Source organism: Anneissia japonica, unplaced genomic scaffold (genome assembly GCF_011630105.1).
Source record: "Anneissia japonica isolate Jap-2015-1 unplaced genomic scaffold, ASM1163010v1 scaffold288292_len1863012_cov191, whole genome shotgun sequence".
In the NCBI taxonomy this organism is placed as follows: domain Eukaryota; kingdom Metazoa; phylum Echinodermata; class Crinoidea; order Comatulida; family Comatulidae; genus Anneissia; species Anneissia japonica.
Genome location: NW_022688773.1, coordinates 302,944 through 315,441, shown reverse-complemented (window position 1 = coordinate 315,441; position 12,498 = coordinate 302,944). Strand labels below are relative to the sequence as shown.

The window sequence follows — 12,498 nt, the reverse complement described above, 5'->3', positions numbered from 1 at the left end:
ATAAATATATATATATGTATATATATATATATATATATATATATATATATATTTATTTATACTTCAGTATACATCATTGTACTTATTTGCTGACGCTTTTGCAAACAAAATCTGCCAGTTTATGGGTCGTTAGTCTGCAAGTTATTCAGGCAGTCAGACAGTCAGTCAGTCAGTCAATCAATCAGACAGTCAGCCAAACATAGCCAGTCCAATGCTAATCAGATGAACGAATCTAGATTTTTTTATGTTGTTTTTCTTATTTTGACTTGACAATGCATTGGCAAAGAGCGTATAGAGACAAGTGCTGTACTGTATTATGCGTTATAGAAATTGAAAACCATTAGCTATATGTTGCTGGTGTTTCTAAGATAAAGAGTTACTATTGGAAAACTGTATAAAGGAGTATATGCCAATCATAGTTTATTAAATTATTTACTTTTGCAAAAACTATTAGGAGGTGACATATCACCAAAGATATATCTGAAAAAAACTTTTCAAATTATCAAACTTAAATATACTTATTTAAAATACGATATATACCCTTATAATATAACTAAATATATAAAATGTGATACTTTAACGGTGCTTTGATAAATAACAATTTACTATCAAGATATAAAAGAGAAACATTTTAAATATACAACATTCAAAATACATTTAAAACACCGGTAAAATGATAAAATCAAATTATGTACACTACAGTTGCTTTTCACCGATCTACTCTATTTAAGACTGTTTCAAATCTATTTTATCATCTATAGACATTATAAGAATTAGTACGTTATCATTATCAGAACAGGAAAGCAATCATAATTCAATATAAAATAAGTACCGTATTGTCGTGACACAAAAAAAATATTCAAAATCAATACTTTTCGAAACCACAAGGATAATATCGTTCTACTGCTGCTGCTAGTTACGTGTTGTTATTTTAAATTGCTAGAAAGAACCACGGTTTTTGTTTATGTGCATCTAACTCTAAGCATTTTATATTATGAGCTATTCGATAATATGAATTATACCGACAACATTGCATCCAGGCATTTGTTTGGTTAAAAGCCGGGTAATAGTTCCAACCATGCTCTCTAATGCCTACAATCTACGTAATGGTATATTTAAAACAAATATTTACTTTGTTTTAATCGGGTCATAGTTCAAAATATTGCCCTTGATGATCTGGAGGTTGTACTATGTCCCGAGACTTCGTCACGGGACACAATACAGACTTCAGATCATATTTGAACTATGCCCCTCAACCCAATCAATATTTGTATAATGTTGTATAAAAACAATATCAATCGAAAATATAGCACCAATAATTGATATCTAATGTATCAAGTTTTTTTGCACATGTTCAATTTCGTTGATCCTAACTTTGCAGGGGTTAGTCAATGGGTAAGGGGGACATTCAAAATAGGGTCACTGATAATAATAATAATAATAATAATAATAATAATGATAATAATAATAATAATAATAATAATAATAATAATAATAATAATAATAATAATAATAATACTGTAATAATAATTTGAGAGTTTAAACTTTAGTTTTTATTTCAGCAAATCAATTATACCTGCCTGAAAATTATGCAACAATTTGCAATAAATAATGGAACCAGAGCGAAAAGTATATTGTGTAATTACCACCATTAAGGCCTTGATATCGTTATGTTCTCACCCATTCGTAACATTTAAAGTTAATAATATTTTATTACATGTTATTATAAAACATAAAAGACCAGATAGTTATATAAAGCTCCTAATATTTTTAAGTTTTACCACAATACACTGCGTAATAGTGATATCCCTATTAAGCGTCACAATCGCCATCATTCATCTTCAATCAAATGCATTTCGTTAATCTGACCAAATTCGTAAGGAAGCTGTGTCTTAGCCTCGTAAACACGCCGCAGTACTGATCGAGACCAGGTAAACATTCTGTTGTTGAACCATGATTTTTTATCAGCTCTTGCAAATTTCTCGCACAGTTCCAGAATACAGAGCAACGATGCTCGAATGTGATTTAGGTTTTCCTCCATTATGTGCGGGTTCAAATTCTCGTGCGGAAAAAGTTCACAAACTTCAATGATGTTCTTCACATTCTGATTATAAACAGAAATAATAGTATGTATTATTAATTTAGATTTAAAATTTATAATATAATATATTCAAGGATCACAACAGATTTTAACAGATTATTGAGACAGATTGATTTTATAATTTTGTAAATATTCATTATGAATCTGATTGGTCGGTTTTTCAATATTTTCTGTTATACTTCTGTAATTATTGTAAATTTATATGGATTAGTGAGATTTTTTCATCAGTATTATTGATAATGATCAAATAGATCGAAACTCTGAATCTCAAAATGTCTCTTTTTTTATGAGTTTACTGTCTTTTTGTTTTATTACCACTAGCCACCCTAATTTTTATGCATATGATGATGAAATTGTATTTCGCCCAATAATGCATGGTAGTTAACGTTAAAACTATTAAGTCTCTATATTTTGAATTTTTTTTTGCTATTGTATGCATGTTCTGATAAATCCAACGTAACTAGTCACAAGACTTTAACAGAAATTGTATGTTATAAGTAGTATATCATTTTTGAAATAAAGTTTCAATATACATAGCAAGCAAATGATTAGTATTAAATTGTGATGTTTGAGTTTATTAGCTTAGCAGACATCATATTTTTAAAATCATCTATAGGCCTTTCACCACCCCAATACCCCCACTTTCTAACTTGTGGTTGAATCCGGGTTTATTCACTGGAAACGCTAACGATAACCTACGAAAGACCGCAGAAGACTTATTTGCAGAGGAGTAATTGGGTAGTAGACCGGGAGACAATCCCCTATAATATTTTCGGAAGAGTGTACTGCGTTTTTTAATGCGCTCATGGAGCATGTTGCACAAGGGACAGCCCTCCAGCTGAAACACAAGAAGAGCAGCGATGGGAATTGAACCAGGGACCAAGAGATCTCCACGGTTCAGCGCACACACAGTTGATACTACCAGTTTAGTCGACTGAGCTAAGCTGCTATATTCTATACAGTACTCGATTATAGTTTTATTTTATATTATAAACATGACGTACATCACTAATACTGTAGTAAATATTTTGTAGTTCCATCTGGAAGAACTTCTGTTTTGCTGTTACAACATCGTTTCTTGCAGCAGCCAACTCGTCACTAATCTTCACAACCAGCGTGATAACTCTTATCACTTGGCCTAAATTATAAATGCGAGCGAGTGCTGCAAGGGTAACTTTACCACTTTCTTCCTCCTGATCATCAACTTGGCATGATAATACTTTGTTTGAAAGCCGGAGAATGCTTAGCGAATTTTGAAGATCTGATAAATTTCTTGCTAAAGCTGGTGGCTGGACGTTTTCCAGTTCTATTGGAAAAAAAATAACAAATTTATAATCAGTTTTCATTTTCAATCAAAATATTTATTATACCTATATTTAATATACATTTATTATTATATATTAGTCAGGGACAAGTGTACATCTCTGCCGCTTGGCTAATGCTTTAGAGTTGAAAACAGTTTCGTTCTCTTAATTGGCTACCCTTCCAAACACTTTCAACGCATACAAAACTCAGTATTTTGCAATATCGACATAAACTAGGATAAACACATCAAACGTAAGCAATCTCGAAAGTTTGAAATTTTACATCGAAAATATATATAGTTAAAATACATATTTAATAAACTAATATACAAACCTTTCGATCCACTAACGTCCATTTTAAACAATGACAAATTTAACAATGAGCTGTTACATAAACAGTTTTACAGCTAAAACTTCACTAGCGTGACATCATCGATAATAAAACTATGTTTATATGTGATATAGGCTATTTCACAACCACTCAAGATATTTTTAAGAAGAATTTGTTTTGATGTCACGTGATTATATTGGGCAATAATTTTAGGCATGTTTCCGGAAATAATCAAAGTTGTTGAAGCCTTATTTATTCATCAGCCCATCATGGTGGTACGGGTACTGGTATGAGCATTTATAATGCTCATAAGTTCTCTTCCTTAAAAGAGAACTAGCAAAATGATTTTTTTGTTCTAGAGGACATTTTTGATATGCCATTAATAATAGAATCAACATTAAAATCGTTTTTTGGCAATTGTTTATGAAGTTATAGGCCACTATATACGATTTTACCGTGACGTCACTGGCGAAAAAGTAATAAAAAAAAATCGTGTAAATAGCGCCGCGTAGGGTAGTTGCTGCGTACGATCTTTACGTGCATGCTGAAACCATGGTTGTTGTAACTTGCATATAGGCCTATAACTGCATCAGCGGTTGTCAACAGAAGAGTTACACCTATGGTTACAGCATGCACCACAAAGATCGTACGCGGCGGATACCCTACGCGGTTTTATTTACACGATCTTTTGTTACTTTTTTCGCCAGTGACGTCACGATTAAATCGTATATAATGACCTATAACTCCATAAGAAATTGCCAAAAAACGATTTTAAGGTTGATTATATTATAAATGGCATATCAAAATTCCCCTCTAGAACAAAAAATCATTTTGCTAGTTCTCTTTTAATCGACCACAGGTATGCGAGTACCCTTGCATCGTTAATTCGTTCATGGAGGAATGGAGGAAATATATTTCCCCCATAAATCATTGAAATAACAGTTAAAAGTAAAGAATAAAATATAAAGTACATACGTTTTGTAAATGGTATTAAATGAGTGACGTCGGAAAATGAGTCAGCTGTATTTACAATGATGTTACCGGACCGACTGTCACTGGCTTGGTCCCATCCCCAAGTGTTATTTGATGAGGGTGACTATGAGGGCGCAATTTAGTACTAAATATACCCTCACACGTGCATTGCTGATTCCTGGCCTTGTTCTGATTACATACATACACATGGCCTTTCTATACAATAATTAAAACCATTAGAATACAACATATGACAATTATTACATTGAAACGTTTAAATTATTATAGACTTTAACATGCGCAAGTTAATTTCAGTACTGCAGTCGGTATGGTCTGTCTCTTATACACATCTGTATAGAGCTCTCTTTAAATAAAGTCCCGGATCCATTTCGTTTGTTTGATATTTGTTATTTTTCACAGTTCGTCAAAATATGCCAAAGAATGTTCTCTGTGTAGCAATATATGTTGTAAAGATTTTGTCAATAGTTTTGTCATTGCTTTTCTTGCTGTTATCATAATCTTTGTGATTAAAAATGCTTTTGTAAACTATAAAATGAGTCAGCAATTAAAATTTTGCATTTTCGATGTAAAAACACCCAACATTTTGTAAAAAAAAAAAAAAAAAATGATGCTTGCCCAAAAAAAATTGAGAGAGGGGACGGGAACAAGGATTTTTTTTTTTTGTTATTTAGCCTTAGCATTCATAATTTTTATTTATCTTTTTATAAATAACATTTCATTTCTTTGTTTTATATAAAATATAAATTCAATACAATCATTTAGACCAGGAAGGTAATACTTTTAGGCATTAAAATACCATGTTATTCAAATGGCAACTAATATTAATTAAAGGAAAACATATTGGTATATAACTTCAGCGGAATCAGAAATACAATTAATTATTGATATACTCGGCACTACATTTTAAACTGAGCTTTATTTTTGCTTGATGGTTAGACTAAAATAATTGAGATTATTGGTTTCCAAGTCATGGTGACCCTATATTTTTAGCTCTAATTTGCATATTTAGCTTAATTTGCATATGAATTAGGCCTAAGCATGCGACTAACACGTGATTTTCGGAAATTGAACTACTTATAGGTGTTCATGTAGGGCCTAGAGAAAAAATCTGAACACATGCCCACCACATTATATTCTAACCTCAATTTGACCTCAAATGGTCTTAAGTGACCTCTAAAAAGAGTTACCATGACATTCAAAAGTGTCATCAGTCAGTTTCATGAACCTGATATAGCTTCATTTGTTACTTGCATCGTGCAGCACTAATACAACCGTTTATCCATGAGCATTGGTGCAACGGATCGATACGATTCGGGCTTCCTGCCCCGTGGACGTGGCCGGTTCGAAACCATTGTTTGCATTTTGTTTGCAACAAAAACTTTTAGCCATATTTACGTTTGTTTCTGATCAATCAAGGGTAAAAATTGGTTATAACGTCTTCTTGGTTCTCGTGGACATTTCCGGGGCGTCAATCAAAATTAACAACTGACCAATCAGATCAGGGATAGGACATTTCTATGCAAAAACTACCTTTTGTTTGCCCTCCTGACATAACCGTCAGAAGCCACAGAATGAGGCTCACCTAGATAATACTGAACTGAACCACGGAAAATTAGTCTTATATTGGAGGGTGTCTTCTTATATATACTGCCAACCATTAGAATATAAAAAGCTTAAGGCTTATTCAAAATGAGACACAAGTTATCATCTTCCCAAGGAGACACTGGTCAGTTTATTTACATCGGCGTTTTGACCATAGATCCTGAATTCAATTCCTAAAAGATTTTTATATCCCCACAGACCCCAATTATTCTGGTTACCATGGTTAAGATGGGGCTTCTGTTGGTGTAAGAAGCTTTTGATCGGTCGGGCTGGGGTAACACTAGGGTAACACAATGCCTTTGGCTTATTATGAGTGTGCGCTCTGCTTCGACGTTTATTTATTTATTTTTTTTTGTAGAAATTCAGACGCGTAATTGCACACATCATTTTATATGGAATGGTTGTGCAACTTTCATCTTCGTATAATTGATATACAAATATATACATAATATGTATATTTGATTGTTAATTGAGTTGGATGTTGGCTTTGCCGCATATCAACAAAGGCATTGTTGTTATTAAGCTTTTAACTAAAAATACCTGGTAGCAAATTCAAGGGTTTCCCATAAAGGTATAAATAAATTATAATCCAAGCATACTATCTAAATTTTATGCAGTAATTCGATTATGCTTGTCTAAAAACATGAATTGAAAACTAGAATTTACGTGGTAATGAGGTAGTACAATAATAATAATAATAATAATAATAATAATAATAATAATAATAATAATAATAATAATAATAATAATAATTATAATAATAATAATAATAATAATAATAATAATAATAATAATAATAATAATATCTATCTATAAGGCGCAAAACAAAATAATGGCACAGGCGCATACAATATTCTATACAATAATTAAAACCATTAGAATACAACATATTACAATTATTACATTGAAACGTTTAAATTATTATAGACTTTAACATGCGCAAGTTAATTTCAGTACTGCAGTCGGTATGGTTATATAACTTGTATGTATTATTTATTATGGTTAAATACAAAATCTCACATTGATTTAATGTAAATATAATTACCTAAACTATAATTACGATTTAGTAAGGTATGCTGTAAGTCTATATGAATCTTCAACTACATTATGTATATCAACATTTTCTTATGTAATAAAATACCGCCCAAAAAAATCATGAAAATCATTTTTGAAACTAACTTGCCCATTTTTGTAGCTACATAAAATTACTAACTTAAACATATTTTAAAGTACCGTAAATGCTCAAATAAGCGCTGCGGCGCTTATAAAATTTTGTAAGCTTGAGTGCAGCGCTTATAAAAAATGCCCGTTCCCATATTACATAGCTCACGTATTCCCGTAGTTCAGTAGGCCTACCATAGGTCCTACGTCATCGTAAATAAACGTTTATAGAGAAATTCTTGTGTCTTCATTGCGTTATTCATTCATTTTAACACTGTATACATTGTATTTAAAACCCTGTTTCTCAAAGTGTTTCATTACACACACGGTAATAAACTCTCGATTAAGCGCCGCGGCGCTTATTCGAGAGCGGCGTTTAACTACGGTATCAGGCTTGGTGCGGCGCTTATTTAAGAGCGGCGCTTATTCGAGCATTTACAACGGTATTTACCTATAATTTTACAACGAACAATGGTAGAAACACTTCCAGTCACTGGAAGTGTTCTGTTATATTTATTATCATTATACAATCTAAAAATCAGGTACACATTTCTAAAATTCAATTTCTATGCTTAAATTAATCATTTGTATTTTACTGCAAAATGAGCTAATTAATTTCAAAAATATTTTTATGAATTTTTGTCATTTCAGGGGACAATACATCCACGGTACAACAGCAGGGTTCGGGGGTGGGGAGCAAAGCATGCAGGTCGTCAGAGTAATTTAAAGAATTTTAGAAGTTCTAGTGTTTGCGTATCAACGAATACAATACTATACAATTATTTATTATTAAAAAAAAATTGTTTTTAAAAGAAAGTACAGAGGCAATCGAAAAAACAAAATACAGTAAATTGGACAAAAAAACAAGGAAAAAAACAAAACAAAAAAAAAAAAACATAGAGAGACGGAAGTCGACGGCATGGTTCTCAGAGTTCTTTTTGTTTGGTTAATTCACTGGTTTCGTCAATAGCTCTGTACGCACAATCTCAGTACTACAGTCGGTATGGTAATATTATATACTGTAACTTAGGCATGTTGTGTTATGTCTAAGTTTGTAAGCGTTTCAGACCTATACCTTACTTGTTGTACCTTGTACCATACAAGCGCATAACAGAAAATAATTGTATCCGCAATTCGGTCGTATCCGCCATTACTAATTGTTACCCAATAAATTTATTGATTGATGCTGATTGGTTAATCTATATCTCGATTGATTGATGGATAGTTTGATTGATAAACTGCTCAACTTATAATAATAGGTCATTTTTAAATAACAAAAGTAATAGTAGAGAAGACAGTATAGAACGTGATTTTGATGTGTGTCTGTCTTCCATAATAAAAGTGTGCAGCTTTATTTATTTAACTTTCAAAAAATAATATTTCACGTTGTTTCCTTAAAATAGGGGTCTACATTAAATATTAACATGAGACGAGAAACAGGGTACCATGATGCGTCTTGGAAATACTTCACCTCATCACAGCTGGTAATAATATCATACTAATCTAGTTGAGCGTGTTTGTGTTCTGGTATATTAAAGGGTACAGTAAAGAGCAGAAGAATAAAATAACTCATGCGGAACTCCTCATGGGCTTGTTTGTAGCATGCCATACAGAAGCTATAGTAGCTTCATGTTCACATTATTTCCCAAAGACAAGAGCTGACATAACGCATGGTGTAGGGGTAACCCCCACTGTACTTTTCCAAAATATAGTGCCTCCTGTCCTTATTTCGGAAGAATCCGAATCCTGGGCAAAGAGTGTCTCAAACCAGTGTCTATGTAAACGATTTGATGAATTGTATGTTGGTAATATGCGGTGCCCTTGGACTGGACCCTAGCTACAGGCTTGCCACAAACACCCCGTTTACTATACGAATTTCAGTTGTCCTAGTCACCTACTAATTTTAGAGCCGAACAAACGCGATGTTGTACGCCTATATAAGGCGCTACGCTATTTTGGTCATTTGGTCATTATTGAGAATCATATGGAACGACTCTGGCAAGAATGTGCCACGAAGACGCAATAAAATAACTAATTTGGAACGTGGATCTCATTGCATGGTTATGTAGAGAATTCGGGGAATACACAACAACAATCTGTATTTATTTATTTTTTTTTTGACAAGCGACTCAGAGCTGCAATTTGTAGTGTGGGGAAATTATTTAATACTTTTAAGCTTAAAAGCTTTACTATTATAAGTTTACAAAGCCAAACATTGTAATTATTACTATCAGGCCAAAATATGAAATAATAAAACGTATTATAATAATAATACGTCTCGGAGTAAAAACCTTCCAGTCTGAAAAACTGTAACAACATAGATAATCAAAGTCTCGATCTCATGAAGTGAATATCACTCCATTATTTCAGATTAATTGATAGAAAATAATGACTTTTACCGTCGTTTTTCACTGGACCAGTAGCTTTTCGGACTAGCCGTGTCTCAATCAGTTGTTTTGCGGTTTCATATGGAACGCCAAAAAAGGCAACCTTCAAACACATTTTGCTAAAAGCCTCAATGCGCTTACATTAGAAATAAACAAATCTAGAATTAAGCAAAATGTAAATTAAAAAGATGTGTTTCTATATGCATTTCTTCGATCTATTTGGTATAAATTTTTCTTATTCGATATTACCTTCCATTATATTTTGTGAACTTAGATTCCAGGTGAAACATCTGTCTAGCCATTGTGTAGTGTTTACTTCGGAGTATGATTTTATGTCTTCCATCAATTCAGTACACACAGTTAACAATAATTTGACAATAATTGTGTGTGCCTTATTGTCTGGAGTCCAATAGCTAAATCTCCATACAATCTGTGGGAGGAAGAACAATTTTTAAACTAATTTAATTGCGTTTCGTTCCGTAGGTCTATTGTGAGTATTGACAATCAGTTGATATGTAAGGCCCGACAATCACTGCGCCCGACGGTCGTCGGTCGATGTGATTCTATACTGAACGCAACGTCACGACGCGCGCGCAACGGATTGTTATTATGACGATCCGTTTAGACTTTTACCGACAACCAGCAGACGGCGGCACATCTTCTAGCGCTCATAGAGAGAGGAGCTAGATTCGTCGGCCTATGGTCGTACGACGCAGTGAGTGCCAGCTTACTCTCACACTATCAACACCTAAACTGCGATCGGTACACGGTCAAGTCGTGATAGTGTGATAGCAGCTAAGAGTAACTTGCTCATGACAAGGCAGAGGTCGTGCATGGTCGCGGAGTTTTCAACATGTTGACAAATTTAGTGTGGTCGGTACTGGTCGCCAGTCTAATCGTAGTCGCTCTCGCACGTGTCGTAGTCATTTGGCTAAGGTGGCCATTATTACTTTCCACCAATAAATGACAAGAGGGCAGGTCCTACTTCCAATGGGATACGACAGAAGGTCGGTACGGTCGCAGTGCTAGGTCGCGATAATGTGAGAGTTGCTTAAGAGGTCAATGTAGTAAACTTAACGTGGTCGTATGACCTGAAAAGAGGATAGATAACTTATCGAAGGCCTACTATGGTTATAACATTTCTCACTCCGTCCCATCCCCAAATTACATTTAGTTTAAATTATGCCCACTATTAATATGAAACTGTTTTTTCAATGTGACACTTTGCTAAACAAAATCAGTTTCATTTTGTAGCCAAAAATCATCATTGTCATCTTCATCGTCGTCACCATCTTCATCTTTGTTATCACTAGGTTACCATCCTCATCATCATCATCATCTGTAATACCGTATTTAAGGTTATTGAAATCAGGAATGTTATTGATATTGTTTTTCATATTATTATTATTATTATTATTATTATTATTATTATTATTATTGTTTACCTTTCAATAACAACTTTAAAAATCATGCATTTTGTCCACATTTTTAAAACACTAAAACGCAAGTTGGTAATGCTTTGAGAATGTTCCCCATCTACCGAACTACGAAGTAACACATTTAATATAATCCGCCCTCCAATTAGAAACCACTTTGTGTACCTAAAATTTGGGGCGGTCTCGGGGTTCTCCAATTAGAAACCTCCAAATAGGGACCACGGGCTAGAAGCGGTCTCTAAACAGCATAATTAGAGGGTAACCCACAACCTGCAACCTCTACAAAAAGCTGAAGTGGCCTCACAAAAGACAACACAGGACAACCATTTATTTATTTTCAAAGAAACTGTTGTTTGCAATTTATTTTTTTTTTCACCTACTTGAAACTGTTTAAAATACATTGGAAAAAACGTAAACAGTATACTGTAAATTAAACATGAAATTTCACATAAAGAAATTTCTGATTCATAGCATGTGCTAAAAGTAAAATTTTTTTTTAAATACTAGATTTGAAAAATGCATAAAAAGATAATACTCTTAAAGAGGGGCTATATAGGGTAAAAAAAGGTCCAATATAAAGCGGTTTATTGTCCTGAGCATCTTGACAATAGTTTTAAAAAAATCGGTTGGAAAATGGTACAGTGCGTGCCCAAAAATTTGATAAGGGGGCAGGGGGAAAAAGGCCTATGGAAAAAAAAAGGTCATATCTTTTTTATTTGAAGTCATATTGCGATAACATGGGTATCTATATATATATATTTTTTGAGGCCAAGTAATTGGTAAGTGGTGACAGGAGCTTTCCCCTCCCCCCATTTTGCCATTAAATTTCAAAAATATCAGTGCATGAATGTAAAGTGCTACTCACTTATTTATTCTGAAACTGTTGTTCTCCCCCGTTTGAAACATTTTTTATTCGATCCTGTCGATTGTGGATACGACGACAGATGTTGTCCACTAGTGTAGGAAATGTGATGGCTAGACGATTTTATGAACGCTAAGGATTTAAAGTTTCGGGAATGTTCGTCGAGCTTCTTATTTTTTTTGTTTTGTTTTATCATGCATAACTGGTTGTTAACACCTTATTTGTTTGTTACTTTGATTTCCTTGTATTTGATTGTTTACTTAATAACCACCCATTATGTATCTCATCTATGTATTCTCATTATAGTAAAGGCCACGACCG

The 12,498-nt window shown here is 33.3% G+C and overlaps 1 protein-coding gene across 2 annotated transcripts in view; it reads right to left on the bottom strand.

Annotated features, from left to right (window-relative positions):
- Positions 1–403: 403 nt before the first annotated feature.
- The window catches only part of LOC117123076, a 13,871-nt gene continuing 1,776 nt past the window's right edge, over positions 404–12,498 (bottom strand). Inside the window, exons 2-4 of one of the 2 annotated variants that reach the window (XM_033268908.1) lie at positions 10,129–10,309; positions 3,106–3,407; positions 404–2,104 (exon numbers count right to left, since the gene is read on the bottom strand). In XM_033268908.1, coding sequence (XP_033124799.1) covers positions 1,832–2,104; positions 3,106–3,407; positions 10,129–10,222 — 669 coding nt within the window. In that variant the 5' untranslated portion in view covers positions 10,223–10,309 and the 3' untranslated portion in view covers positions 404–1,831. Of the gene's footprint in view, positions 2,105–3,105; positions 3,408–3,739; positions 4,083–10,128; positions 10,310–12,498 lie in introns of those variants that run through there. The other variant, XM_033268913.1, reaches the window with a different exon arrangement.